The sequence below is a fragment of the Mastomys coucha genome, unplaced genomic scaffold (genome assembly GCF_008632895.1).
Source record: "Mastomys coucha isolate ucsf_1 unplaced genomic scaffold, UCSF_Mcou_1 pScaffold16, whole genome shotgun sequence".
Taxonomy (NCBI): domain Eukaryota; kingdom Metazoa; phylum Chordata; class Mammalia; order Rodentia; family Muridae; genus Mastomys; species Mastomys coucha.
This window is the reverse complement of record NW_022196898.1, coordinates 42,234,211-42,259,081: the sequence shown is the minus strand read 5'-3', so window position 1 is coordinate 42,259,081 and position 24,871 is coordinate 42,234,211. Positions and strand designations below refer to the sequence as shown.

Here is a 24,871-nt window from a genome sequence, read left to right as displayed (position 1 = left end):
ACATCCCTAGGCTCTTTTTGAGACAGCATCTTACTAAGTTGCTTAAGGCATAGCCTTTAACTTTCACACTCTTGCCTTGGCCTCAAAATGTAGCTGGGTATAGGCCTGGGACACCAGGCATCGCTACTAACACGAGAGTTTAAAGGAGCCTATATAAGGAATCCATATGTTCACTTTAGATTTCCCAGTTCATCCTTGCCTTGTTTCCTAAAGTTCATTTGTTAAATCATTGTGCACTCTAAGTACTGTCACAAGTCACAGTGGTATCTTGTACTATTGTCAGCAATAGAAAGATGCTAGAAGAAAAAAGTAAGTTTATAGTGAAGACCTACTTCTAGAACCCAGATTTCTAGAATCTTAATACAGGCCTTCTCTTACAGTGTAAGTAGGTTTTGTGCACATAGCTGAAACTGGTCACTACTGAGGAAGTAGTGGGCTTCTGCAGTGACTTTAGGGTAAGAGTGTGAATACTTGTGTGGGAAGGACATTTGTTTCAAGAAGCCTCTGTATGTGAGGTGCTGGCAATTACTACCAAGGCTTACTCAGAAGAGACTTGACTCACAGGCCTACTGAGTATGTGGTTTTAGATAATTTTTTGAGAACTTTATTTAGCAAACAATCCCCCAAATTATTTAAGCAGAACTATACACTCACTCTCTCTCTCTAGTTGTGTGTATACAGAGATATTTGCAGTTTACAACATTTCCTAAGTTGCTTCTCCCTTCTAGTTGTATTTTAACTAAAGTTCACAAAGAAATAGCTGGAGGACTGTTTCAAAAAAACTTGTCTCCAATAACCTCAGCAACTGAGGGTGAGAGGTAGTACTCTCTTCCCCTTTTATGAGGCTTTAAATATATTTATGCTGATTTTGCCCTATCTCCTGACAACTGCAGTCTTTTGAGTCGACCAAATACTTCCTATAACTACAGTCACCTGATAAGGTGAGTCAGAAATCTGCAGAATCATCACTTCCAATGCCCAAACCTTGGCTGTTTCCCAGCCTCAAAAAGAACATAGCCCAGCAGTAATGCAAATTATTACTGGCAGCAGGAACTGAGCCTGATATGAAGAGGCTGGGAATTACACAGCAGCATTCAAACATTGAAAGAAAGGGGAGAAATCAGAGGACTGAAGTGGAGAAATCTGTCTGTCACTTTCAGGTAGATCCAATGAAACAGAAAATGGATTTCATCTACAGCAAGCCACACCACGTCGTGAAGTAAAGGACTTCATGGATCTCTATCATAGACTCCTCTCTCCCAGCACCACACCCTGCCAAAGACATAGACACAAAAAAACTTAAAAGGGCTCTGAGAACAAGTTAAGCTGTGTCAAAGATGTCGCAGAGAAATGTACACACGTAGGAGCACAGGGAAGAGGGTGTTGTCACTCCCACTACTTTCCTGTTGCTACAGATAGATGACAGCACCACTCACACTGCAAAGTGGATGGCTGATCCAGCAGCTGAATCCCTGACTTCAGAATAAGTCGTCTTCAAGGTTATCATCACCAGACACAGAGGCAGCTTCTGCCAAGCAGAAATGAGGAAGTGAGATGGCCTTATTCTAGTAGGCACTGCTAGTGAGGCTGAAGAGAAAGATGGGGGGCTGTCCTAAGAGCCAAGTGGTTTTCTGTCTGACATAGGATCCCATGCAGTGTAGGCTGGTCTTGAACTCTATGTAGCTGAGCATGACCATGACCTTGTGATGCTCCTCCCTCCACTCACCAACGATGGAATTATGGTATATGTCCCTCTATTAAGTGTGTCATACTCAGCTGGGAATGGAATCCAGGGCTTTGTGTACACTAGTCAAGTACTCTATCAACCAAGCCACATTCCCCAGTCCCAGAACCAAGTTTCAACTTAACCTTCCTAATCTGGACAGACTAAGGAAAGATAATTTTCACAGATGTAGTCTGAAATTGCCACTGTTTATACCTGACAAGCTGAGGCAGGACAGGGTATGTGGTATCTCTTCAGGGCTCTTTTTTGTTTCAGTGAGTATGCTTGCAAGAGAATCATCTGTTTCTGTGGCCTTAGGCATGGGAGAAGAGAAAAAGTAAAGAGAATCTTGACTGGTGGCCCATCATTTGGTCATAGATATTGGTTAAAGCAGTTTTTGGCTGCTGAGAAAGATGATGCATTTAATAACATTTTTAACTTTGAGATAGAGTCCCAGCCCATGTTAAATGACTCACAATCTCCTGTTACTTTACCTTCAGGAGATCCAATGCCTCTTGCCTTCTTGGGTACTCACACATCTGGCATACACTCACACACACAGATACACCAACACACACATGATTAGAAGATAGTTAGGGGCTATGGAGATGGCACAGAGGCAACAGTATTATTCTTCTCGATGACCCAGGATTAGTTCCAGCACCTTCCAGCAGTTTACAACTGTCTGTTAAGTCTAGTTTCTGGGGAACCAAAATCCTCTTCTGGCTTCCTCAGGCACTACATGCATGTGGTATAAAAATACACATGTAGGCAAAATACACACACACATGAAAACTCATTAAAATCTTGTAAAACTCATAAAATATTATGTCTACACACTTTCATTGTGTCTCTATGCATTAGACTTTCCTGGAAGAAGCACCTGAAATCACAATGACTTACCATGTCCTTCAACATATCTGGGACAGTTCTGTTTTCTTCCATGTCTTCAGGAAGTTCAACTGCATACCCTTTACGAACTAATTCTAGCCCAATATCAAGCTTCTGAAAATGAAAAATGAATGTTTTCTTGTAAGGAAGAGCAAATTTGCAACTAAAATGGGGTGAGATGGTTAGCAGATATTCCAAAGTAGAAGTGATTATCAGTTAAGGGTTTCTGGGACTGAAAATATGGACAATGCAGTAAGCAGTGTATGACCTCACCCTTACCTTCCCATTGCTGGTATCATATAAATAGACCTTTGGCCAAGTTGAGATTCCAGTCTGGACATAGCTAGAAATCTTGGCCACCAGGGGCTTCCAGTCAGCACAGTGAGTGAGTCTGTCAAACTCATCTAGAGCTTCCTCTTCCCACTCTTCACCTGGAAAAAGACCATAGGGGAAAAGGGGGCTGAGCCTCAGAGCAGGTAAGAGTAGGTCAGTGCTGGTAAGAATAGGAATACAGCCTGGAGAGCAACTGAAACTCCATTTTTCCCCAGGAATATACTTATGTTCTTCTCTGGTAGGTTTGCATCTGACTGCCAAGCAAGTTTCTGTGCTTTCTAGCTGCTGATAAAGAAAAGGCACTCGAGTCTCCAAAACTCAAGAAAGCTTGGGAATGTGAGAATTCCTTTTATGCACTGGCATGACTGGTTTACCTGAGGGGGCGATCCGCGCCAGACTGCACTCTATTGCTTGAAACGGGAGGCTTAGAAAGTCACTCCTAAGATGAAAGAAACTGAAGTTAGAATACTAGGGATCACGTGTCCCCTTCTAAATCCTCTTGATGATATGTGGCAATAGCTCACAACTTTATGGCTGGGAGCGAGACAACAGTTGGGTTTCTAGCAGATCCCATACTGGCTTCCGCACCCACCTGAGAGCCCTAAGATCCTTTAGTGGGCAGTCTCCATTATCTCCAAAGTCAACAAAGTAGAGGTCCAAGTTTCCATTTTCCAAGGTTCCAAGAATTCGGGCTCGATACCAGGAACCATTTGTAGATAAAGGTGCTGCTACAATGTCTCCTACATGTACAGTCAAGTCTTCAGGCTATTTGTGGAGATAGGAAGTCAAGAGGGGGTTATTAATGAAGTGGTAGCTAATAAACGGAAGAACAGAAAGAAGGGAACATAATACAATGAAAAAAACCAAAAGCCCCAGACCAGTTTTCTTCCTATGGCAACTCACCAGACTATTCTCATAGTGCTGGGTCATCTCACTGACAAGTTTATCCAACTGTAGGCTGCGGGAACCAATGATTTGGATCCAGAAGTGGTTAGGGTGTTCAGAAGCAGAAACGTAGACTTCTAGGTACTCATCAGCATGGAAACTGAAGTCAGGACTGGGAACTGAACACAGGGGTAAGGATGGTGACCATATCAGTACCATCTTTGATTGGAATGGGGAGATTGCATCAGGGAGATGAAAGACTCAAATACCCAGTGGCTGTTTACCATTTTAGAAATGATTGCACAGACAACTTGGAGACTCATACAAAAATGTCCTAAAGAAAGGTACTAAGTTATTGTCTATGCCTTTCTATGTAACTAGGTTTATACCATCAATCTCCATGTATTCAAATGAGGCATCAATTGTAGTGAAGGTTAAGCCTCTGTCTGAAGTCTGGCAGGATCAATAAAAAGGTACAGAGACAGCATTTCTGCTCATTCCAGATTCTATTCTACCAGGGATGTGTTATGTGAACCTAGGCAAGCCCATTAATATCTTTTAGGGGTTCTGCCCTTTCTTGTTCAAGCTAGCACCTTTGATAGAAGAGGAAACTGATGGCCATTTCATTCTTCAATGACATTTAGAAACAGTAATGAGACAGGCAACATAAAAACTGGGCTGAGAATTTTTATGCAAAAAAGTCTGCCTAGATATGAGTGCTTAGCAACAAATGGGAGATCTACTGCAACCCCAAACCCACCTTCTACCCAGGCTCAGAGAACACCATGAATGAGGGGACAGAAAGAATTTAGGAACCAGAGTATGAGAAGTTGTAAAATGTGTCTTTTGGATATTATAGGGTAGTTGCGCACATGAACTCACAGAAGTTGTGGTTACCTGTATAAGATCAAGCCGGTTACAATCCCAGTATGGATCAGGGAGGGGCTCCTTGAGGCCCCATGCCTAGCTGAGGAAATGTTGGCAGTTGTTGGATGCTGGGAGATAAAGGGTCACTTCTCCTTGGGAATGTAGCCACTCATAGGTTACCCAAGCCCCAGTGGATGGCCCCACATTCATACAAATATGGGTAGTACTAATTGGATGTAGGGATTATAAAAAAATGAAGTTGGGAGGAAGATGCATTGGGGGAGCACAGGGGAACTTTAGTAAGAAATTGTGTGTACTCATGAAACTTCTCAAATAAAGTAAAAATGATTTAAAATAAGTGTTTAAGAAAAAAAAAGTATGGTTCAGTTGGTTAAGTACTTGCCATGCAAGCATGAGGACTGTCCCCAGATCCCACATAAAAATCAGGGTATGGTAGCACATGCTTGCAATCCCAATCTCTGTGCCAGGGAGGCACAGATAGGGGAATCCCTGAGGCTCAGAGGCCACTCAGCCTAGTCTAATCAGCAAGCCCCAGGTCCCAGTGAAGAGGCTTTGTCTGAAAAAAAACAGAAGGGGATGCTTTGGGGGAGCAACACGAAAAGCTGACTTCTAGCCTCTTTGCACACGTGTACATGCACTTGTGTGGACGCACACTCCATCTCATCTCTTCATGAATACACATAGGGCACAGCATATACATGCACACATATGCATGTACACACACATGCACATGCACGAAGGCGCACACACACATACATCATACACATAAAATATGTGTAAAAAGAGGATATAATAAAATTTAATTATTTGATGTATTACTCAGATCTGTTTCCTTTGTCAACATATTTCTATCTTATTTTCCTTCACTAGCTGTACTCAAAATTTATTATTAATGTATGGTATTAATCTAAGTAAAATATTACCAGAAAGGCATTATGTATGATGAAAGAGATGGAAATCACAAAAACAGAATTTTTAATTGATTCCTATTTTAGGCCAGTTAAATCCAGTATTCCTGTCTTTCATATGGTTAATAGGCTCCTCTTCATTACATACTTTCAAACATGGACGTCTCTGGACTGCTCTGGGCACCAGAATTCTGAAAGCTGTCATCATTAGGTTTCTCCCAGGAACCTTCTTTTGGTCCTACAACAACCATATCACCACCTCCTTTGCAGAGAGGAACTTCGAGGGGTGTAGCTGGTCCTATGCTAGAATTGGTATTTTTCCATAGAGCTGCTTCTCCAGCTCCACCAGGCTCTGTCACTTCTTCTCTTCTCACGCTGATTGGCTGCTTTCGTGGGACTCTGGTTTCTGCAGAATGTGCAATTCTCTTCCGAAGTTCTTCATCTTCTGAAACTTTCTCCAGTATCAGATGCTGTGGGAAACAAGAGAGGGTCATGTCTGTGTAGTCAGATACTGACAGGATGGCCAGATGGATCACCCTTATTCTCAGGTATACTTGCCTTAGCTGCTGCCACTTCCTTCTGTGTTCCTGAGATTTTAATAAGTCGTGAGAGTAGTAATGTCCCCTCTGATTCTTTGTCGCAAGTGATTTTGGCTCCAGAAGCCTTACAGATAGAACGGATCGTCTCACCACCTCTCCCTACATTAATACAGAAAAACCTGTCCTTTCTTCTAGGCCAACAATCACTATAAGAGAAATCACTACTTTGTGCATGTTACAGAAAGGAGTAGGTTCATAACCAATTTGATAGAATATAAGACAGTAAATGGGAATAAAGAGTTATTGAAATAACTATGGGAGAAAAGAGAATATAAGACACTATTTATTTAAACTTATGTTTCAGATAGATTAACTTCGAGTCATTTCCACTTTCTGGCTACAAAGAAACTATACTTTATATTGTCATCTGTAAGACACATGGTATTATAGGGTGTTTCAGAATCCTGGACTGAGGACAGGACATTTGTCTCTAATAGCAGCATTATAGAATGGGCCAGGGACTCTCTGGATCACTGTCTTCAAAGGTCTAGGGTACTCTGGGCATCTCTAGCACCCCTATAAAAGCCTATTTTAAAAAATTGAATCTTTATTATTTTCTGTGTCCATGTGTATATGTTTGTGTGGACCAGAGTGTACCATAGCACATGTATGGAGGTCAGAGGTGACTAGGTTCTTTCCTTCCACCATGCGGGGCCCCGGATGGAACTCTGGTTATCAGGCTTAGGCAGCAGGTACCTTTAGTCACTGAGCCACCTTGCTGACCCACCCATATAAACCTGTTTGAAAGACTCTGATCATACTGCTTCTTGATTTTATTTTATTTTTTAAAGAAACACCAGTTCTGAAAAAAAGTAAAGTTCTAAACTAAGTGTGTCTTTTTTCCCTAACTAAGTGAAGGGGAGGCCAGGAAAACCATCAGAAATGTAGGAAAGACAGGCAAAGATAAAGAATAAAGCAAACAGCAGAGGAAGCTGTTCAGTGGTACCTATGATTCTGCCCACAGATCTTTGAGGGACTGAGAGTTGCTCAAACACTGGGGTGTTCTCTGTCAGGATCTGATGGATTGCTGCTTTGGCCTTGCACACCTGAACAGGAAAACCACTGATAAGCAGCACTCGCTCATCACCTACATCCTCTGTGTCTACATCAATCCGAGCGCCTGTCTGTTTCCGCAACTGTAGAGAGAGGAAGCATACACTTTAAAGAACTTCAATTTGGGACTAGCTAAGGACACTCCATCAAACTCTGGGGAGACAGGTAGAGCTTAATCAAGAGACTACTAATGGCCCTCATTTATTTGTATTTATAATTTAAAATTAGTGACAAAGGTAATCCAAATAGTTAATTTAAAATCATTTCTCTCTGTGATTACATCTGTTTGCTCTCTAATTTTGTTTGGATTAGCAAATAAAAATCCACCCCCGGGACCACCAACCCGAATCCTTCCAGTGCTCGTAAGTATACCAATGACCCACATTCCCAGCAAAAAGATTTTGCTTTCTTGACATTCAGCTGAACAATGGAAGATGGAAAAATTTGTAGGCAGCAATTCATTACTGTCATTTATGGAAGCTCATTGACTACCTAATAAAAATATTCATGCTATATCAAGTTAAGAATCATTCAATCAAGCTGGGCAGTGGTGGTGCATACCTTTAATTCTAGCACTTGGGAGGCAGGGCAGGCGGATTTCTGAGTTTGAGGCCAGCCTGGTCTGCAGAGTGAGCTGCAGGACAGCCAGGGCTACACAGAGAAACCCTGTCTCAAAAAACAAAAACAAACAAACAAACAAAAAAGAATCATCCAATCAAATACCATTTCAAGCTTGGTCATCTACCATCTGAGGAGAAGTTCTCATTTTTAAAAGGAAAACATTGCAGTTAGCTTAGTAAGTCCCTGTATTTTTTTCCTTTTAAAAATATGTGTACCAGGGGTGTTTTGTAAAATGTGGTCAGAGGAAGGAAACAAGGAGACAATAAATAACATTTGATGCCTGGGAAAGCCACTAGCCTGTTCACACACTTACCTGTTTAATATTGGCTCCTTGTCGACCAATGATGAGCTTCACAGCCTCCTGGGGAACTCGCATCTCTATCTCAATGTCATCTTCTCCAACAAATGTCAATCTCTCTTCTGTGCAGACCATGACAGACCAGACTTAAATATGCTAAAGCTACTATTATCCCTCCCCTGAAATAGGCTGTCAGAGACACTAATCTAAGAGACAAACTGTAGCTCTTAACCACAATGAAAGACATAGCAACTGAGTGTGAATCAGAAGGTCCCAAAAGACCAGCATTGGGGTGGGTGTATAGCTTAGAGGTAAGGGTTCAGGGCATACAGAGAGAAATTTCAATCCCCAGCACTCCACTTGCCCTCCTCCAAAGATCATTTGGCATTTTCTTTGGGAAACTATTTCAGATGTTAATATGGGAAAACAAGATTTTGCATAATAAAAGTTGTGAGCTTTTAGGATGCTACTGTAAGATATGACTTCTATAGAACAGTGAAGGTTAGGAGTTTCCTGAGGCTTTCATTAGTCTAAAAACGTATTTTTTTACTAGTCACTTCTTTGAAACCTGTTCTCTAGGTCCAGCTGCTGCCTATCATCTGACAGTTAGAGAGAAGCAGTAGAATGAGTATATATTTAAAAATCACATAGTTGGTTTTGTATGGGAAAGAGTTAGGGACATCATGAGTTCCCTTTATAAACTAGCTTTTTAACAGCAAAGAAATGACTTTTCATATTTTTCACAGAAAACCAATTATGTTTTAACAAACAGTACTGTTATGGCAAGTAAAACTTTCATTTCAACTTAACAAAAGGAGATGGAATATTATTGCAAGCACTGCATGGCTCACCACATACCTCTGCTTTCCCTATATCGACGATAGAGAATGTAGGCAACTGTTGCACTTGCTGGAATTCCGAGGCCCAGGGCTATTTTCTGAATAGTGGACAGGTTTGTCCATGAAGTTCGTTCGGTGGACATTTTCTGCTGTACTCTGACTTAACATCCTGAAAAAAAAAAAAAAAACAAATCAAGAAGTAGTTTTTTTGCCACTTGTCTGGTTGGAAGAGAGAAATGAGAACATACTATATTGGAAAACAAAAACAAACATATAACTCCACTAAGCCAGGAGATGGTGGTGCACACCTTTAATTCCAGCACTTGGGAGGCAGAGGCAGATGGATTTCTTCAGTTCGAAGTCAGCCTGGTCTACAGAGCAGGTTCCAGGACAGCCAGGGTTACACATAGAGAAACCCTGCCTCAACAACAAGAAATAGAATAAAAGAAAGGAAGAAAAACACTACTGCCCATTTCAAAAGCTCCATTTAAAAAAAATCTATTTCTTGGGAAAAGTCTCAGGATACTTTTAAAAATGTTAGCTAAGGTACATGAAACAATACAGACACATATTTCACTTTTTTCTGAAGGAGAACTATATAGTAAATTATTTTTAAATACAAAGACATAAAAAATAAAAAATAAAAAAAATACATATAGTAGAGAGCAGGATGTCCATCTTAAGGTCAGGGCATTTGTGGTGTTGAGCAGCTGAGAGTGAATTAAAAATGGGTGATGTTGAGAAAGACAAGAAGATTTTTGTTCAGAAATGTGCCCAGTGCCACACTGTAGAAAGGGAGGCAAGCATAAGACTGGACCAAACCCCCATGTCTGTACCGGCTGCAGGTTAGGCTGCTGGAGTTTCTTACACAGATGCCAACAAGAACAAAGGCATCATCTGGGGAAATGATACACTGATGGAGTATCTGGAGAATCCTTAAAAGTACATCGTGGGTGGGGGAATCTTCACAGGTGTTAAGAAGGGGGAAGGGACAGACTTAATAGCTTATCTTAAAAAGTCTATTAGCAAGTCATTCCACTGCCTTATTACAAAACAAATGTCTCGTGGCTTTTTATGTGTACCATAATTTAATTCATACCCCACAACACAGATCATAATTGCAGATAGTAACAAAACAACGTTCTTACCAGTTTACTAATTTAAGTCAAAGTGACTTGTAGTAAACTGGAAGTTACCTTTTTAAAAATAACACTACCAGATGCATAAATATTATCACTGCTCTTCCTTTCTCAAGATAAGATTGGACTTAATTAGTAATGTTCAATGTTCCACAAAGATGGAGGCATCACCTACTGAATGGTTTTATATTTAGAATTATATAACTGGGCATATGAGTATGTTTAAACACTGGGGAAATTCACTGTCTCAGAACCAAGCAAAAGACATTTGTACTTTAGTGTGTGTTTATCTGCCTGTTTCTGGCAGTGGCTAAACACCAGGAAGCAACTGTTTCTAATGCTGATTTAATTAAAGTTCCTTGTCAAAGGATGCTGCCTTTTAGTACTAGGAAAGCATGTAGTGTGGTTTATGTACAATAGCAAATAAAATATTTAACGCTGAAAAGCCCGTATATAGTTAGATTTCATATTGAACTACTTAAAATTCCTTATTTATATTTTTGGGCCTTTCCAGAAGCTGGCAAAACCATGTCTCTAACAGAGTATGAGGCAAATTGTAGTCAGCTGCTTGGAAGCAGCCCCATATCCTCACATCTGGGATAAAAATTAAAGTATATTTTTATATTTGTATGTTTTTTTAAGACACCAGAATTCCAGAATTGTTACTACAAGCTCTCCAAATTGGCCTTAAACTCAGACTTATTCTGTGTCCCAGTGAAGCCTTGAATCTCTACTAACTCTGCCTCCTAAACAGCTGGAATTATGGGCCTACACCACTAAGCCTAGAAAATCCTCTCTTCTAAACATTTTCTTCTTTTGGCTTTCCCAATACTATAGACTTTTGTTTTTTAACCTCATTTCTAGTTGATATATCAAGTCTTGCTTAGCAGTTCCTTCTCTGTTTACCTGTCTTTAAACCTCCAAATACTGGAGTGTCCCAGGAACCCATCTCTTTCCCCAATTCTGTTGTTCTACCTCACTTCCTGGGAGAGCTCATCAAGTTTCATTAATGGCTTCAAATCCCATCTATGGTCTCATAATTCCCCAGTTTGTAGATCTACTTAGAAAGTTCCTCCTAAACTATGGGTTTGTATCCAGTCACTTTTCTTTCTCTCTCTTTTTCTCCCTTTTTTCCTTCCTTCGTTCCTTTTCTTTTTTAAGGCAGGGTCTTGCTAGGTAGTTGGCATAGATCTAAGTAGCTCAGGATGGGTTTGTGATTCTCCTATTCCACCATCCTAAGTGGATAGGCTATCTGCCACCACACTCAGCTGTCAGCAACATTTCTACTCTGACTACATTTTATTCTTCTGTTCTATAACACTGTATGAGTCTGAGATGTTGCTCAGTGGTACAATACTGCCCTATTTTAAGTTTGAATGTTCAAGGCCCACAGTTCAATTCTCAGCTCCATGGTATGTGTGGAATTATATTTATAGTAATACAATTGCTTAATTATATCACCATATTTGCCATCATCCTTTCAGCTTATCCTCAAAGCTAGAAAGCTTCAAGTAATGTTTCCTCTCAAAACATTCCAGTAGTTTTCCATATTGCTATGATTAAAAGTTATTTGATAACTTGCAAGATTATTTCTCATCTCTACATAAGAATGTAAATTCCTCAAGGGTATACATTTTCTTTCCTTCTTCAGTGCTTAGCATACAATAACCAACCAACATTTTTTGAATGAATACCATTTAAAAAAATTTTTTAATGTGGCTCTCAGCTGCTTAAATGTATATTCCTAAATGAGATGAAAGATAGGTTGTGGTCTGATCTTTGCTTGACATCTTCATAGCCTCATATTCTTACTCTGTATTTGCTATGAAAATAGTATCTACTTCCATATGTTCCTATGACACGCATCTGTGTCTTTTTAGTCTTCTTAACCTTACCAGTGTCCCTATTAAAGTTCTATTCTTTCAAGTCTCATCTTTAGTATTATCTCTTCTGAGGCCTCAGGGGTTCCTAGCTCTGACTGATGTAAGTCACACTACTCTATCTACAGTACTTGTCTGTTATCCTGCTTTCTCTAAACTACCGGCTTTACTAGTGCAGGTTAAGCACATTAAGCACTGCCATGTGCTAGATACTACTGTGGTTCTAGGAACATAAAGATTAAAAAGTAAATGTGCTGAGGATCTATTATCTCAGTCACTTTATATACATTATTCAATATTAATATAACCTTTAAGATAGGAAATAATAACCTCATTTTTACAAAGGTACACATCTACCTGAAAAGTTTATTTAACCTATCACCTAAAGTTTGAGTGATTTGCTCATGAAAAGTCTTGTTTAGTAATTTCAGAAGATTCTTAACTTTCCTTTTACTTAAACTTTCAGGGTAATAGTATATAATTCCTTATTTTGATCAATTTCAATTTAAAAAATTAATAAACACTTGTAGAAAACATTATAGATGATAAAAATTAAACAATGTCCATTCTAGATATTATGATATAATAGTACAAAACATAATGTGTCTAGGCAAGGTGGCATACTCCCATAATCCTAACACTTGGGAGTCTGAGGCAGAATGACTGCCAGTTGAATATCAGCCAGGGCTACACAGAGAGGCTCTGCCTTAAAGAAAACTAAACTCAAACATTGTGTGTGTGTGTGTGTGTGTGTGTGTGTTTTGAGACAGGGGTCTCACTATATAGCCTTGGCTGGCCTGGAATTCACTATTGTAAACCAGATCGCCCTAAAACTCAAGAGATCAATCTGCCTCTGACTTTAGATGCTGGAATTAAAGGCATGTAGCACTATACCAGGCCAATATGTAGTTTTTAAAACTGCTTAAGCATGAGTAAATATAATTTGTTATAATTTGCCTCCAGGTATAAAAATTCAACCCACATAATAATGAAAATACTGTGTTGGGGAAATGGTATAAGCCCAAGGACCAGAGACTGGATTCCCAGAACCCATGTGAACTCAAGTGGTGGCTATCTTCAATCCTATGCTTCAGAGGCAAAGACTGGATCCCTAGGGTTAACTGGCTACCTAGACTAGACAGAATTGGTGAGCTCTGGGTTTAGTGAGGAACTCTGTCTCAATAAATAAAACAGAGAAATTGAGGAAAACACTTGGTGTCAACTTTAAGATTTCACAAGCTCTATTATCTATACATACACATGTGCCCATGAACATATGAACATGCACATATAAAATTAAAATGTCTTCAACTTCAAAAAATAATTTTTGTTCTAAGAAAGGTTAAAAACATACTCATCAATACAGAACTCTGCAATAAAACTGATATAAATGTGCTCCCCCTAAAAGTCTAGACAAAAAAAAAAAATATCAAGAGACTAGTATGGAAATCTCACTCCCAGGAGCAGACACTAACTGGTCAAGAGATTAGAGGTGGGTTTTTATTTTTCTACAAGTATCACAATTTGCATCTGGAGGTGTAGCTTAATAGTAGAATTCCGTGTCTGTGCCTTAAGGTTCCAAGCTCCAGTACCCCCACAACAACCACAGAAGCTTGCACAAACACTTGCCTCTGGTTTTATAGAGGCCCCCAATTTGATCCCCATACCCACATCAGTTAACTCAAAATCTAGGAGATCAGACACCTTTTTCTGGTCTCCACAGTCATCCACAATATACATAAATAAAAGTAAATTAATCTTAGAGAAAAAGATATAGTATATTTATCTCTTGCCAATTTACTCAAACTAATAAATATGGAGTTCCATAGGAACTTGGTTCTGAGGACATAGCGGACAAGAACAACTTAGCTGCTTTCAAAGAACTTTTTGGATGACAAGGGAAGGCGTGCATACCCTACTGGGAATCAAAGTAAATCTAGCTCTATGTATTTTCATGTTCTCTTTCTATGCTACATTTGGTTTCATAATTCATATTATATGGCATAGAAATCAATTTTAGAACTGAGCTGGATCTTAAAAGATTTTGTCCATTCATGTTACAACTGGGGAAACCGAAGCTTAGAAATATAAAAAGATTTTCCTAAGATCACATAACCAGCTCATCATTTTTAGAATATGCAAGAGAAATAACTGTTCTGAAGGCTAGTCATATTAGTGTCTCTTTATAGAGGCCCATAGCACTAGTTTTCAGTTTTAAAACTATCAGAATCATAGTCAAGAATATCTGATATTTTTCTGAATCTGCATCCAAATTTCCTAAGTCTTGACTTTCACAGTATCCCAAACTTACTTTCACAGCACATACCTGCCTGTTTTTAATTGCATTTATTTAATTATGTCCATGCAAGAGTGTGTTCTGGCATGAATACAGAAGTTGAAGGACATTTGGGAATCAGTCCTCTTGACAACTGTGTGCCAAGACAGAAGTGTGCAGTCAGTGTACAATTTTGTGGAGTTGGTTCTCTCTTAAGTCTTAATCACCATTTTTGGTGATTGACTTCATCAAGCTTCCCTTTGCTGCATTAACCATCATATTGGCCCCTGTAATTCTTGATTAATGACTCTGTCTGTTATGAGAATAATGAGCTGAAAGCAGTAACAGACCAATAGATAATTAGAGCATGTATCAATAATAGAAAAACCAGAGTATGAATTGGTAGTACAAATACCAAAGACCTAGCAATTGATTTATGGAAAGGTAGAGGGCAAAATCAGGGAGTTAGTTATAAAGTTTCTGAATGGGACACCTGGTAGATATTATGTCAGAAAACACTGATGAATTTTGTGGAGGGAGTATATGTCACAGGGTAAATGCCTGTGACAAGGACAGGTTTTCTAGGTGATATCTAGTTGATCCAACAGGCAAATCTAACTTCAGATATTACAAGTAAATCTGTGCTAAGTGATTTACCAAGTTATAATATCTTAAGGGGTAGGTTAGTGAACTCAAATCAGGCAAACCAAACAGGATTTTTCTTAAAACACCAATGAGGTCTGAGTCTGGTGTGACAGCATATAACCCCAACAAGAGAGGAGGTGGAGGCAGAAAGAACTAGATTCCAAATTCATTCATAACAAATACAAGGCCACTGTGGGTGACATGAAATCCTGTTTGGGAGTGGTGATGGTGAGGAAGCCAGGTGTCCAATACCCAAAATACCAGCACCTGAAAGGTGGAGGTAGAAGGATCAAGCAGCGGTTTAAGGATGGCTACAGGGCAAGTTCTTGGCCAGTCTGGGTAGACTACAAGAGATGACGTCTCAAAAACCAACCAATTGGCTGGAGAGATGCCTCAGAGGTTAAGAGCACTGACTGCTCTACCAGAGGTCCTGAGTTCAATTCCCAGCAAGCACATGGTGGCTCACAACCATCAGTAATGGGATCGGAGGCCCTCTTCTGGTGTGTCTGAAGACAGCTACAGTGTACTCACATATATAAAATAAATAAATCTTAAACACACACACACCAAATCCAAGCAACCAAACAACGAGAAAGGAAGGAAGACTGATGGGGGAAAAAAAGTCAATCCAATCTAGAGTGGTGCTGGCCTGTACTTCCACCTCTCCAGAGGCAAAGGCTGGAGGATTTCAGAGTTCAAAAGCAGCTTGTCACAGACCCCATCACTAGAAGATAACAAGACATCCTACAGCTACCAACAGCCACTGGACTAAGTTGAGGAAGGTAAAAGGCAAATTAACAAAAGGCCCCTCGTTTCAAAGAGAGCCAGTCTAGGAGTGCAGAGTTGTAGCAAATGTCCTATCAATCCTGGGGGCCTAGCTCCCTGGCCCAGGGCCCTTGTTCTGAGTCTGGTTATTAGCTCCAAGCACAGCTGCCCCAGGCGGTGATGCGCGAGGGCCTCGCCCCTCATCCCCAAGTGTCCCATGCCTCCCACGCCTCCCACCCCTCAGTCCCGCGCCTCGGCCTTCCAATTGCCAGGGTCCCCACCGCTCTATGTCTCCCACATCCCAAACTCCCCTCTCGCGCCCCGCCTTTACCGCTCCTCCAGAGTAGCGCGCTGCGCGCCTCGCCTCGCACCTAGCCCGCGCCGCCGCACCGTCGCTCCCTCGGCGCAGCCTCCTAGCGGGTCACTTTTCTGCAGCCGCTTGCCCCGCCCCCACAGCGCGTTCTCACCAATCAACGCTCGCTTTGAAATCTGGCCAATCGCGCTCCTCTGCCGCAGCCAATCCGCCTGCGGGCTGCCGTGAGCGACGTGGCTGATGCGCGCTGAAGTCCAATTACCCGGATGAAAGTCCAAGCTGGCCCACGGTCTGCAGCCAGTTAGAGCCCTGGGAAGTAGATTCTGTTAATGGAGCTTGCACCTGCTGAGAATTAAATAGCCAATTAGAGGCTTCTGGAAGCCTTAGTCCTCCTCCAATTTGTCGTCGGAGGCTGTGCGGCCTTAGGGTCGCGGGGGACTTCGGCGCTCCGAGGCTGGGGTGGGGTGTGTGTGTGGGGGGGTTGGGTCACTCGTGGGTGTCCCGGGTCCTACGGAGTCACTCCACGGTCCGCGGCCTTGGGGGAAGCCACCTCCCTATTGCGGGGCCACTTTAATAAGAATTTCTGCCTGGATCGTCCCCCGATTCCCATCTTGGCCAGGGGACAGAGAAGCAACTATGTTAACGGAGTGAAATGGGGACGGGCGCTGCACACGCCACCTGGGACCGAAAGTCACCGAGGCCACCACCCGGGTAAGGCAGGGAATTCTAGCCGCCGCCTGGGTCGTTCCCCGAACCGTTAGGAACGGTTGGTCCTGCTACCACCTTCACTCTGCAGCGAGGGCACAGTCGCTGAGTCTCCGGGAGATGTTTAGTGCTGGCGCATGATGAACAGTCATTAAACATTTATTGAGTGAACACAGCATTGTGTCTGGTCATTCAGATGTCTTTGGGTCAGTTTCCTCCTCCTCCTCTTTCTCATTATTATTATTATTATTACTGTTATTATTATTATTATTTATTACTGTTATATGTTGCTATGTTGTCCAGGCTGTCCTCAAATTCTGTTTCCTTAGGCTCTTGAGTGGCTGGGGCTTACAAACATGATCAGCTTCTAGTCGTCCAGAAAATATATTTGGATAATGATACATGCACCCTCAAGAAGATTTCACAAGTAACAAAAGGCTATTGAAGAAAATGTCCTTTCAGCGGCAACCAGTACAACCAGTTTCTTGGGAAATTTTTCACAAGCCGTTCCACACTTAAAATACATGTAAATGCATTTTTACACAGCTGAAAACATGCTATCCATATAATTTTATAACTTCCTTTTTATATACGTTACTAAGCTTTTCAAAGCAACATACCTTTCTGACTCTTAGTTAAATCTCAAGATAGGACACAGATGTAGGAGCTGTATTTAACCAGAACTTTTAACATGTTTACTTTTAAGTGTACTTTACTTTGCACTTTAAGAGTTTTTACTTGTAAGACAAGGTATCTCTATATAGTCTTGGATGGCTTGGAAGTCTTTGTGTGGACCAGTTTTGTTTGATTTGTTGTTTTGAGACAGGGTCTTTCTTTGTAGGTCAGGCTGGACTCAAACTTACAGAGATGCACCTGGGCATGTATCACCATGCCCAGCTTCATTTTGCTTTTAGATGACTATCTCCATGGTAAATATGTACGAATATAAACATTAGCTCAAAGAATTGTGCCTTGTTCTTTCATTTGGATGTACACAGCTTTGCAAAGATTTTCCCACAAATATTTTTTCCAGTTTTTATTCAGTTAACAATATTTGAAAAGGATTTGATTTAGTATTGCCAGATTGCCTTCCACAGAAGTTTAAGAAGTTTTGTATCCACCAGGCATGCATGAAAAGGACCTGTTTGATAGCATACTGACACCATATGTTGTCACACAGCCTGAATTTTTTTTTGACAACCCAATAATGGAAATTATCATATCATTGAAACTTTATTTTTCATTTCATTTATTATAAGTAAGGCTGCATGTGTATGTTTAAGTGCAATTGTAGTTTTTACAAGTTGTTTACATGCTTTGTAAATATTTTACTACTTATTAAATCTTAATATTTATTCATTGTACACAGACATACTTCCCTCTTTTTCAAGTTTACTGTTTTCCATTTTTATTTATTTAAATAATTTGTATTTTTATGAGTATTTTGCCCACATGCATATATGTGCACCATGTGTGTGCCTGGTGCCTATAGAGGCCTAGTCCACTGGAACTGGAGTGACAAGTGGTTGTAAGCTGCCATGAGAGTGCTGGGAATTGAACCAGGGTCCTCTAGAGACTAGCAGCCAGTGCTCTTAACTGATAAGCAATCTCTCCAGCCCCTATTCTATGTAATTTCGAACTTTGTTTATGGTTTTGCTGTATAAGAGTTGTGTGTGTGTGTGTGTGTGTGTTTGCGTGTGTTTGCGTGTGAAGCCAAAGGTCAAACAAACGTAGAACACAGACATCTTCCTCAATCTTAAAAACCAACCAACAAACCAACCAACCAACCAACCAACAAACCAACCAACCAACCAATCAACCTGCCTGGGACATAGTGGTGCACACCTTTGCACACTTCTGAGTGGTGCAGCACTCAGAAGACAGAGGCAGGTAATCTTCCAGTTCTAGCTCAGCCTGGTCTACAGAGTAAGTTCCATACAGCCAGGGCTACACAGAGAAATCCTGTCTCAGAAAACAGAACAAAACAATAAAAATAAAACATAATACCAGACATTGTCTCTCAGTGAACCTGGAACTAGTGTTTAGGCAAGGCTAGCTGGCCAGTGAGCTGCAGAGCCCAGCCTGGTCCTTCATTTCCCAGATGTACCATTGCCCTAGGCTTTTTATGTAAGTGCACCAATCCCATTTTAGGCCATTACATTTACAGAGCCAGTCTTTAACTGGCTGAACCATCTTCACAGCTCCAGTAATTTTTATGTAGTTGAATTTATCAATATATATTTTTTTACAACTTTTGGGTTTCATATAATTTAGAAAAGTCATTACTTAAAATTATTTTTAAAACCTTTGTTTTTCTTAAAAAAGACATTTTGTATTTTTGAACATATACATTTTTGGCTCTTCTGGAATTTATTATGGCATAAAGATATGAGACAGATATACAACTTTGTTTTATCCAACTTTTCATATTTTCTGTATTTTTGAATACCACTTTTATACTACTCAAATTCTTACATATCTTTGAGCCTATTTTATTTCATGTAAGAATATTTTATCTTCATGTATATCATTGTACCATGTGCAGTCCTGGTGTGTGAAGAGGCCAGAAGAAGGTCTTTAAGCCTATTTTGCTCCATTAATCTATTCATATTCTGATACCACTAATACATGCTACATATTTTGACACAATTAAAAAAATAAATTCATAGTACATGTACAAATGATAAATGCACAATTTGTGGGTTTGTGATGGGCTCTTGTTCTGTAGCACAGGCTGGCTTGAAAGTCACTATGTAGTCTAGGTAATTCTCCTGCCTTACCCTCAAAACTCCTGGAACTACAAGTATGAGTTGCCATTATACATATTTTTTCAAAAATAGATTATCTTTTGTAAGCAGCAGCAAATCAAGAAGCACTGTTACCAGTGTCCTAGAAGCCATGCATGAGCCCCTTCCTGCCATTACTCTCCTCAAGAGGGAGCCGCAGAATATGTACTCTTTTATGTCTAGCTTCCTTTGTTTGAATTATTTCAGCAAGATTCAGCCTTAATGTATATACAAAGCTTGCCTATTTATTAGTCTTTTTTTGGGGGGGGGGTGCTCAAGACAGGGTTTCTCTGTATAGCCCTGGCTGTCCTGGAACTCACTCTGTAGACCAGGCTGACCTCAAACTCAGAAATCCTCCTGCCTCAGCTCCCCAAATACTGGGATTAAAGGCATGTGCCACCACTGCCCAGCTGCCTATTTATTATTTTTACTGTGTCATAGTACATTGTGAAAATTGTCCATAATTTACTTTTCTGTTTTATTGCTAATGCTATTTTTTTATTAGAATCACATATTTTTAGATTAAAGGAGCATTGTTATATTCATAATCTAGAATCTTCCCATAAGTTTATATCTTGGATGTCTGTCCCACTGTTGTGTTTTAAAGTTTTCATCATGTAGAACTTACATTCGTCTTAAGATTATTCATAGATATTTGAATGCCTTGAATAGTATAGAAATTTAAAAATATTTTTATTTTCATGTGAATATGGATATGGTCATATGAATTTGGGTAGGATCTAAACTCAGGTTCTTTGCAAGTGCAGCAAACACTCTCACTTGGGAAGCTATCTGTCTCTAGTTTATCCTTTAAATGTTTTGTTTTAAATTAGTTTATTTGTTGTGAGGTTGTGTGTGAATGCATGATGTGAGTATGGCAGTCAGAAAGTGTGTGTGTGTTTTCTTGAATGCATTGTAGTGCATGCTTAACAGCCACAGAACAGCCCGTGAGAGTTAGCTCTTCCTTCCACCATATAGGTCCAGGGGGGCAAATCAGGTTGTCAGGCTTGGTGGCAATCACCATCACCTACTAAGTCATTTTGTTAGCCACTATAGCTATTTTTTTTTAATGCTAGAAGGTAGAGTATTTAAATCCAAGGAATAATGTCCAGTATTGCTATAAAGGGCACATGATTACTCTATAGGCCCATCATCTTCCAGCTCCAGTGTTTGGGAGGGCAGATCAAGAAATGAAATGGAAGTTTAAAGTAGGAATTAAAAACTAAAATTATATACCACAGAAACATATTTTAAATTTTAATTAGTAATTTGTACATGTGTTTGTGTGTGTATGTGTGTGCACAAGTGTATATGTGTGTGTGGTCATGCTCCTGCTATGGCAAGTATTAGAGGACAACATGTGGGAGTTGGTTCTCTCCTCCCACCATGTGGGTTGTGAGAACTGAACTCAGGTCACATCACTTTACCTCATGAGTTATCTCATGAGGGATTCCTTCATCAGGGTAATGAAAATCCAGATATTCTTACTTATAATATTGAGGAGCAACAGGAATAAGTGAAATGGCTTCAAACTCACTTCCAATCCCTATGAATTTAGTATTTCTCATCTCATCTCCTTCAGGAGCCCAAAGCAGGATTGAAGCTGTAGGATGCTGGATTGGATAGAGTGTGATTTCTTTCATTTCTAGCTCCTGAAAGTCTGTACTCTTTTTTTTCTTGGAAGGCTTCTGAATAGGCTTCGGGAGGCTGTGGGTAAGATGAGTTAAAGTCTACATGGCCCAAAGGATTCAATGGACACGTGCTTCTACTCAGTAAGCCAAAGCAGAAAGTGGGCTTTAGGAGATGGGAGCTGGCTCATCAGTTAAGAGTGCATACTGCTTGCTCTTCTGGAGCAGTTCCGAGCACCCATCATCCATGGCAGCTCACAGCCACAGGTAACTCCAGCTTCAGGGGGATCCAACACCTCTGGCCCCTGTGGGCACCTGCACTCACATGCACACACCCACACAGAAATGCATACCATAGTAAATTTTTTAAAAAGCCAACTTTAGACAGCATGGGGATCTCAGACAAAGGCAGCCTGGCCCCACGGCTCTGGCCCCTGGCCCTTCCCTAGCCACAGGTGGAGTGATCCTTTCAACTGCTATTGTGTTGTATAAGCCTCTAAAGAGCAATGCTTATCTCTGCTTTTGCACCCCCATCCCAGGAGCTACAGCCTCCTCCCCCATCAATCAAATTTCCACTAGAAACCAGTCATTGGCTCTGGGAGGCTCATTTTTGTCATTTATGCTGGTGGTGCTATCCTGTCTTTATATCCTGATCAGGGGTCCCAGGAGAGAGATTCTTAGCCTCCTCCACCACCACACTTTAAGGTAGTGGTTCTCAACCTTCCTAATGCTGTGATCCTGTAATACAGTTCCTCATACTGTGGTGACCCCAACCATCAAATTATTTTTGTTGCTACTTAATTGTAATTTTGCTAAGGTTATTAATTGTAATGTCAGTATCAGGTTTTTTGTTTTGTTTTGTTTTTGTTTTTTAATGGTCTTAGGCAACCCCTGTGAAAAGGTCATTTGGGTCCTAAGGAGTCGTGACCCACAGGTTGAGAACTATTGCCCTAAGGCTTCCTACTTGGCTAGCAGTTTAGAGGAACAGGATTTCTTGTCCGAGATAGTCTCTAGCCTGAGTTATCCTCATGTTCCTCTTTAGAGCAGGTGAGGGCGTTGTTTCGCAGGGCTTTCATCCTTGAACAGAATCCAGCACAGCAAAGGAAAACCGGAAGTCAGAAATTAGGGGAAAGAATCTGTCAGGGACCAGTATGGAAGAGTGATGAAATGGTCCCAGAGAGCTTTAGGTCTATAGTTCTCTCAGCCTATGGACTCTGATGCTCTTCCAAAGGAAGGAAGGAGGGGGGATTGGAATGATCTCAAGAAGGTCCTTTCAGGGCTGGAGAGATGGCTCAGTGGTTAAGAGCACTAACTGCTCTTCTGAAGGTTCTGAGTTCAAATCCCAGCAACCACATGGTGGCTCACAACCATCCATAATGAGATCTGACATCCTCTTCTGGTGTTTCTGAAGACAGCTATAGTGTACTTACATATAACAATAAATAAATCTTAAAAGAAAAAAAAAAGGTCCTTTCTAGCAGGGGTAGACAAAAGCTGGACAGAGTGAGCGGATTCAAATGATTCTGGTTGTTCTACCATACTGGAAGTCCTTTAACCCAAGAGGCTTCTGAAGTTAGAACCCCTGAAGTACCCATGTTTTAATTATGATAAAATTCTCTTCTGAGAGACACAGGCATTCCCTTTCCTTTTTTTGTTTTTGGTCTGATGCCTAGAATTTCTGTTCCTCTTTGCAGTCCTTGAGGCAGACAGACAGACGTCTAAGAGAAGAGAGGGAGAAGAAAGTGAAAGCAGCTTCCTGAGTCAGGCAGTCAGTTAGAGAAGAAAGGTCAGAATCAACAGCTGGACCCAGAGCCTGTAATGGTGGAGTGGGTAGGATAGAAACGTCACTTTTCTCACAGCCTCACGCCATACAACTGACAGGCTTGGAGAGTCCGTTACAAGAGCAAAATAATGACTCTGGTAGTAGAGTAGAAATGGTAGAGCTTGAGTCAGGCACCTCTGAATTTAAGTATAGCTTCTTTACTAACCAGCTCTGTGCACTTGAGCAACTCAATCTAATTTACCTTTAGGGTTGGTGTGAGGATTAAACACACATGCTCCCGTGTGGGCACACACACACACAGACACACACACACACACACACACAGACACAACTTAGCCTGTGCAATCACAACTGAGCTAAGAGAACCCTTTCCGTGCAGGTCAGGTAAAGGACTGGCTGGTAGATTACCAGAAAAGCTGTTGAAGTGCTCAACACAGTGACCTTAAATGGATAGGCCTCACTTCTCCAAGGTGTCCTCAGAAAGCTATGCAAGAATATGGAGTGGGGTGGAGGTGGGATGTGCTTGGTACCACATGCCTTTAATACCAATACTTTTGAGGCAGAGGCAGGCCTCTGAGTTTAAAGTCAATCTGGTCTGTATATCGAGTCCCACACCAGCCAATGAGACCTTGTCTTAAAAAGGAGGAGTAGAGGTTGGGAGGGAGGCTGGAGAGATGGTTCAGTGTTTCAGAGCACTTGCTGCTTTTGTAGAAGACTTGGGGTTAGTTACCAGCACCCATATGTTGCCTCATAGCCATCTGAAACGCCAGTTCCAGGGATCCAGTGTTCTCTTCTGGCTTCTGTGGGCACCGAGTACACACATGGTGCACATACATACATACATACATGCAGATGCTCATACATACTCATAAGATAAAAAATAAATCTTAGAATAGGGGTAGTGGGGATCAACTCACAGGCATCCTCCAGATCCTAGCCTAATACACTGCTGGTGGAAGAGGAGGGAGAGGAGAAGGTTGCTGGATGGCTCTTTGGACTCTGAGGGCACTGAGGAGCTTGGGGGTCTTAGCATTGCCTATGTCTCAAGAATGTCCTTTTTTGCAGTCTTACCCTATAAACCCCTAAATTCTTACAACCCCTTCTGGCCCTCCCAAGCGCTTGTGTCCTCTCAAATCCAGTTTTGCTGGCTCAGTGAAGCCAGCTGCTTTCACCTGTCAGGGACAGACTGCGCTAGGACTCCTTGCAGTTGAACGGAATCTCCTCAGAGCAAGGACACCGGCAGCTGCGGGAAAGCTCGTGGTGGCATATATTTCGGTGTGAGGTGGGCAGGGGCTCAGCAAGGAGGAGGGAAACTAAGGACACTGGGTAGATGCTGCAGCCAAAAGAAAAAGACTCCCTGGGGCTGTCTGACTCTCCACCTGTCAGTCCCTCCTCCTGTCTTCCCTGCCTCCCTTTCCTCCTCCCCTTCTGGTGATGATGCATTGCTGTCACTCTGAGCTCCCAGCATTTCTGTGTTTGTGTCCCTGCTCTGTCCTCTGTTGGAAGCCCACTGACTGTAGTAGTCAGCAGTTCTACCTCTCACTCTGCTTCCTTTTTGAGGTGACATCTATCCAGGGACAGCTTCCCACTGGGACCACGCTCCATCCAGACTACAGAGCTGAGGCTGGTGTGAAGCATCCAGGCAGCTGCTGCCCTCTCCCTCCCACTTTTCACTGTGGCTAGTGGAGCTGCTCACCCTCTCTGGCAGCTGTGCATTCTTGTGTTTGTTAGCCTTTTTTTCTGGGAGTTCCCCTCTGGCTTTCCCCTTGCCAAGCATGCCTGGGATACACAATACTGGGAATGGCAGAAGATGTGAAACAGGAGATTTCTGTGTAGGAATCCCTCTAAAGATGGCGGAATCTTGCTTTCTTTGTCTCTAGAGAGCAGAGGAAAGGGAAAAGGATGAAGACGGGG

At 41.3% G+C, this 24,871-nt stretch overlaps 1 protein-coding gene and 1 pseudogene across 2 annotated transcripts; one reads left to right on the top strand and one right to left on the bottom strand.

The window, feature by feature from the left end:
• Positions 1–574: 574 nt before the first annotated feature.
• On the bottom strand, positions 575–16,320 carry Tdrkh (tudor and KH domain containing). 2 transcript variants are annotated; one of them, XR_004119690.1, is made up of 14 exons: positions 16,074–16,320; positions 9,058–9,207; positions 8,215–8,321; positions 7,174–7,363; positions 6,187–6,326; positions 5,777–6,098; positions 3,851–4,011; positions 3,540–3,712; positions 3,322–3,386; positions 2,894–3,045; positions 2,627–2,728; positions 1,940–2,036; positions 1,404–1,528; positions 575–1,272 (listed from the first exon to the last, which is right to left on the bottom strand). XR_004119690.1 is itself a non-coding variant. In XM_031374702.1 (14 exons), exons 2-13 carry the CDS (start codon positions 9,179–9,181, stop codon positions 1,479–1,481), a joined length of 1,683 nt encoding a protein of 560 aa, XP_031230562.1. In that variant the 5' UTR covers positions 9,182–9,207; positions 16,074–16,320; the 3' UTR covers positions 575–1,272; positions 1,437–1,478. The 2 variants fall into 2 exon arrangements, 1 of the variants encoding a protein (XP_031230562.1); XM_031374702.1 differs by having other exon boundaries at positions 1,437–1,528.
• On the top strand, positions 9,766–16,283 carry LOC116093242 (annotated as a pseudogene).
• Positions 16,321–24,871: the final 8,551 nt, after the last annotated feature.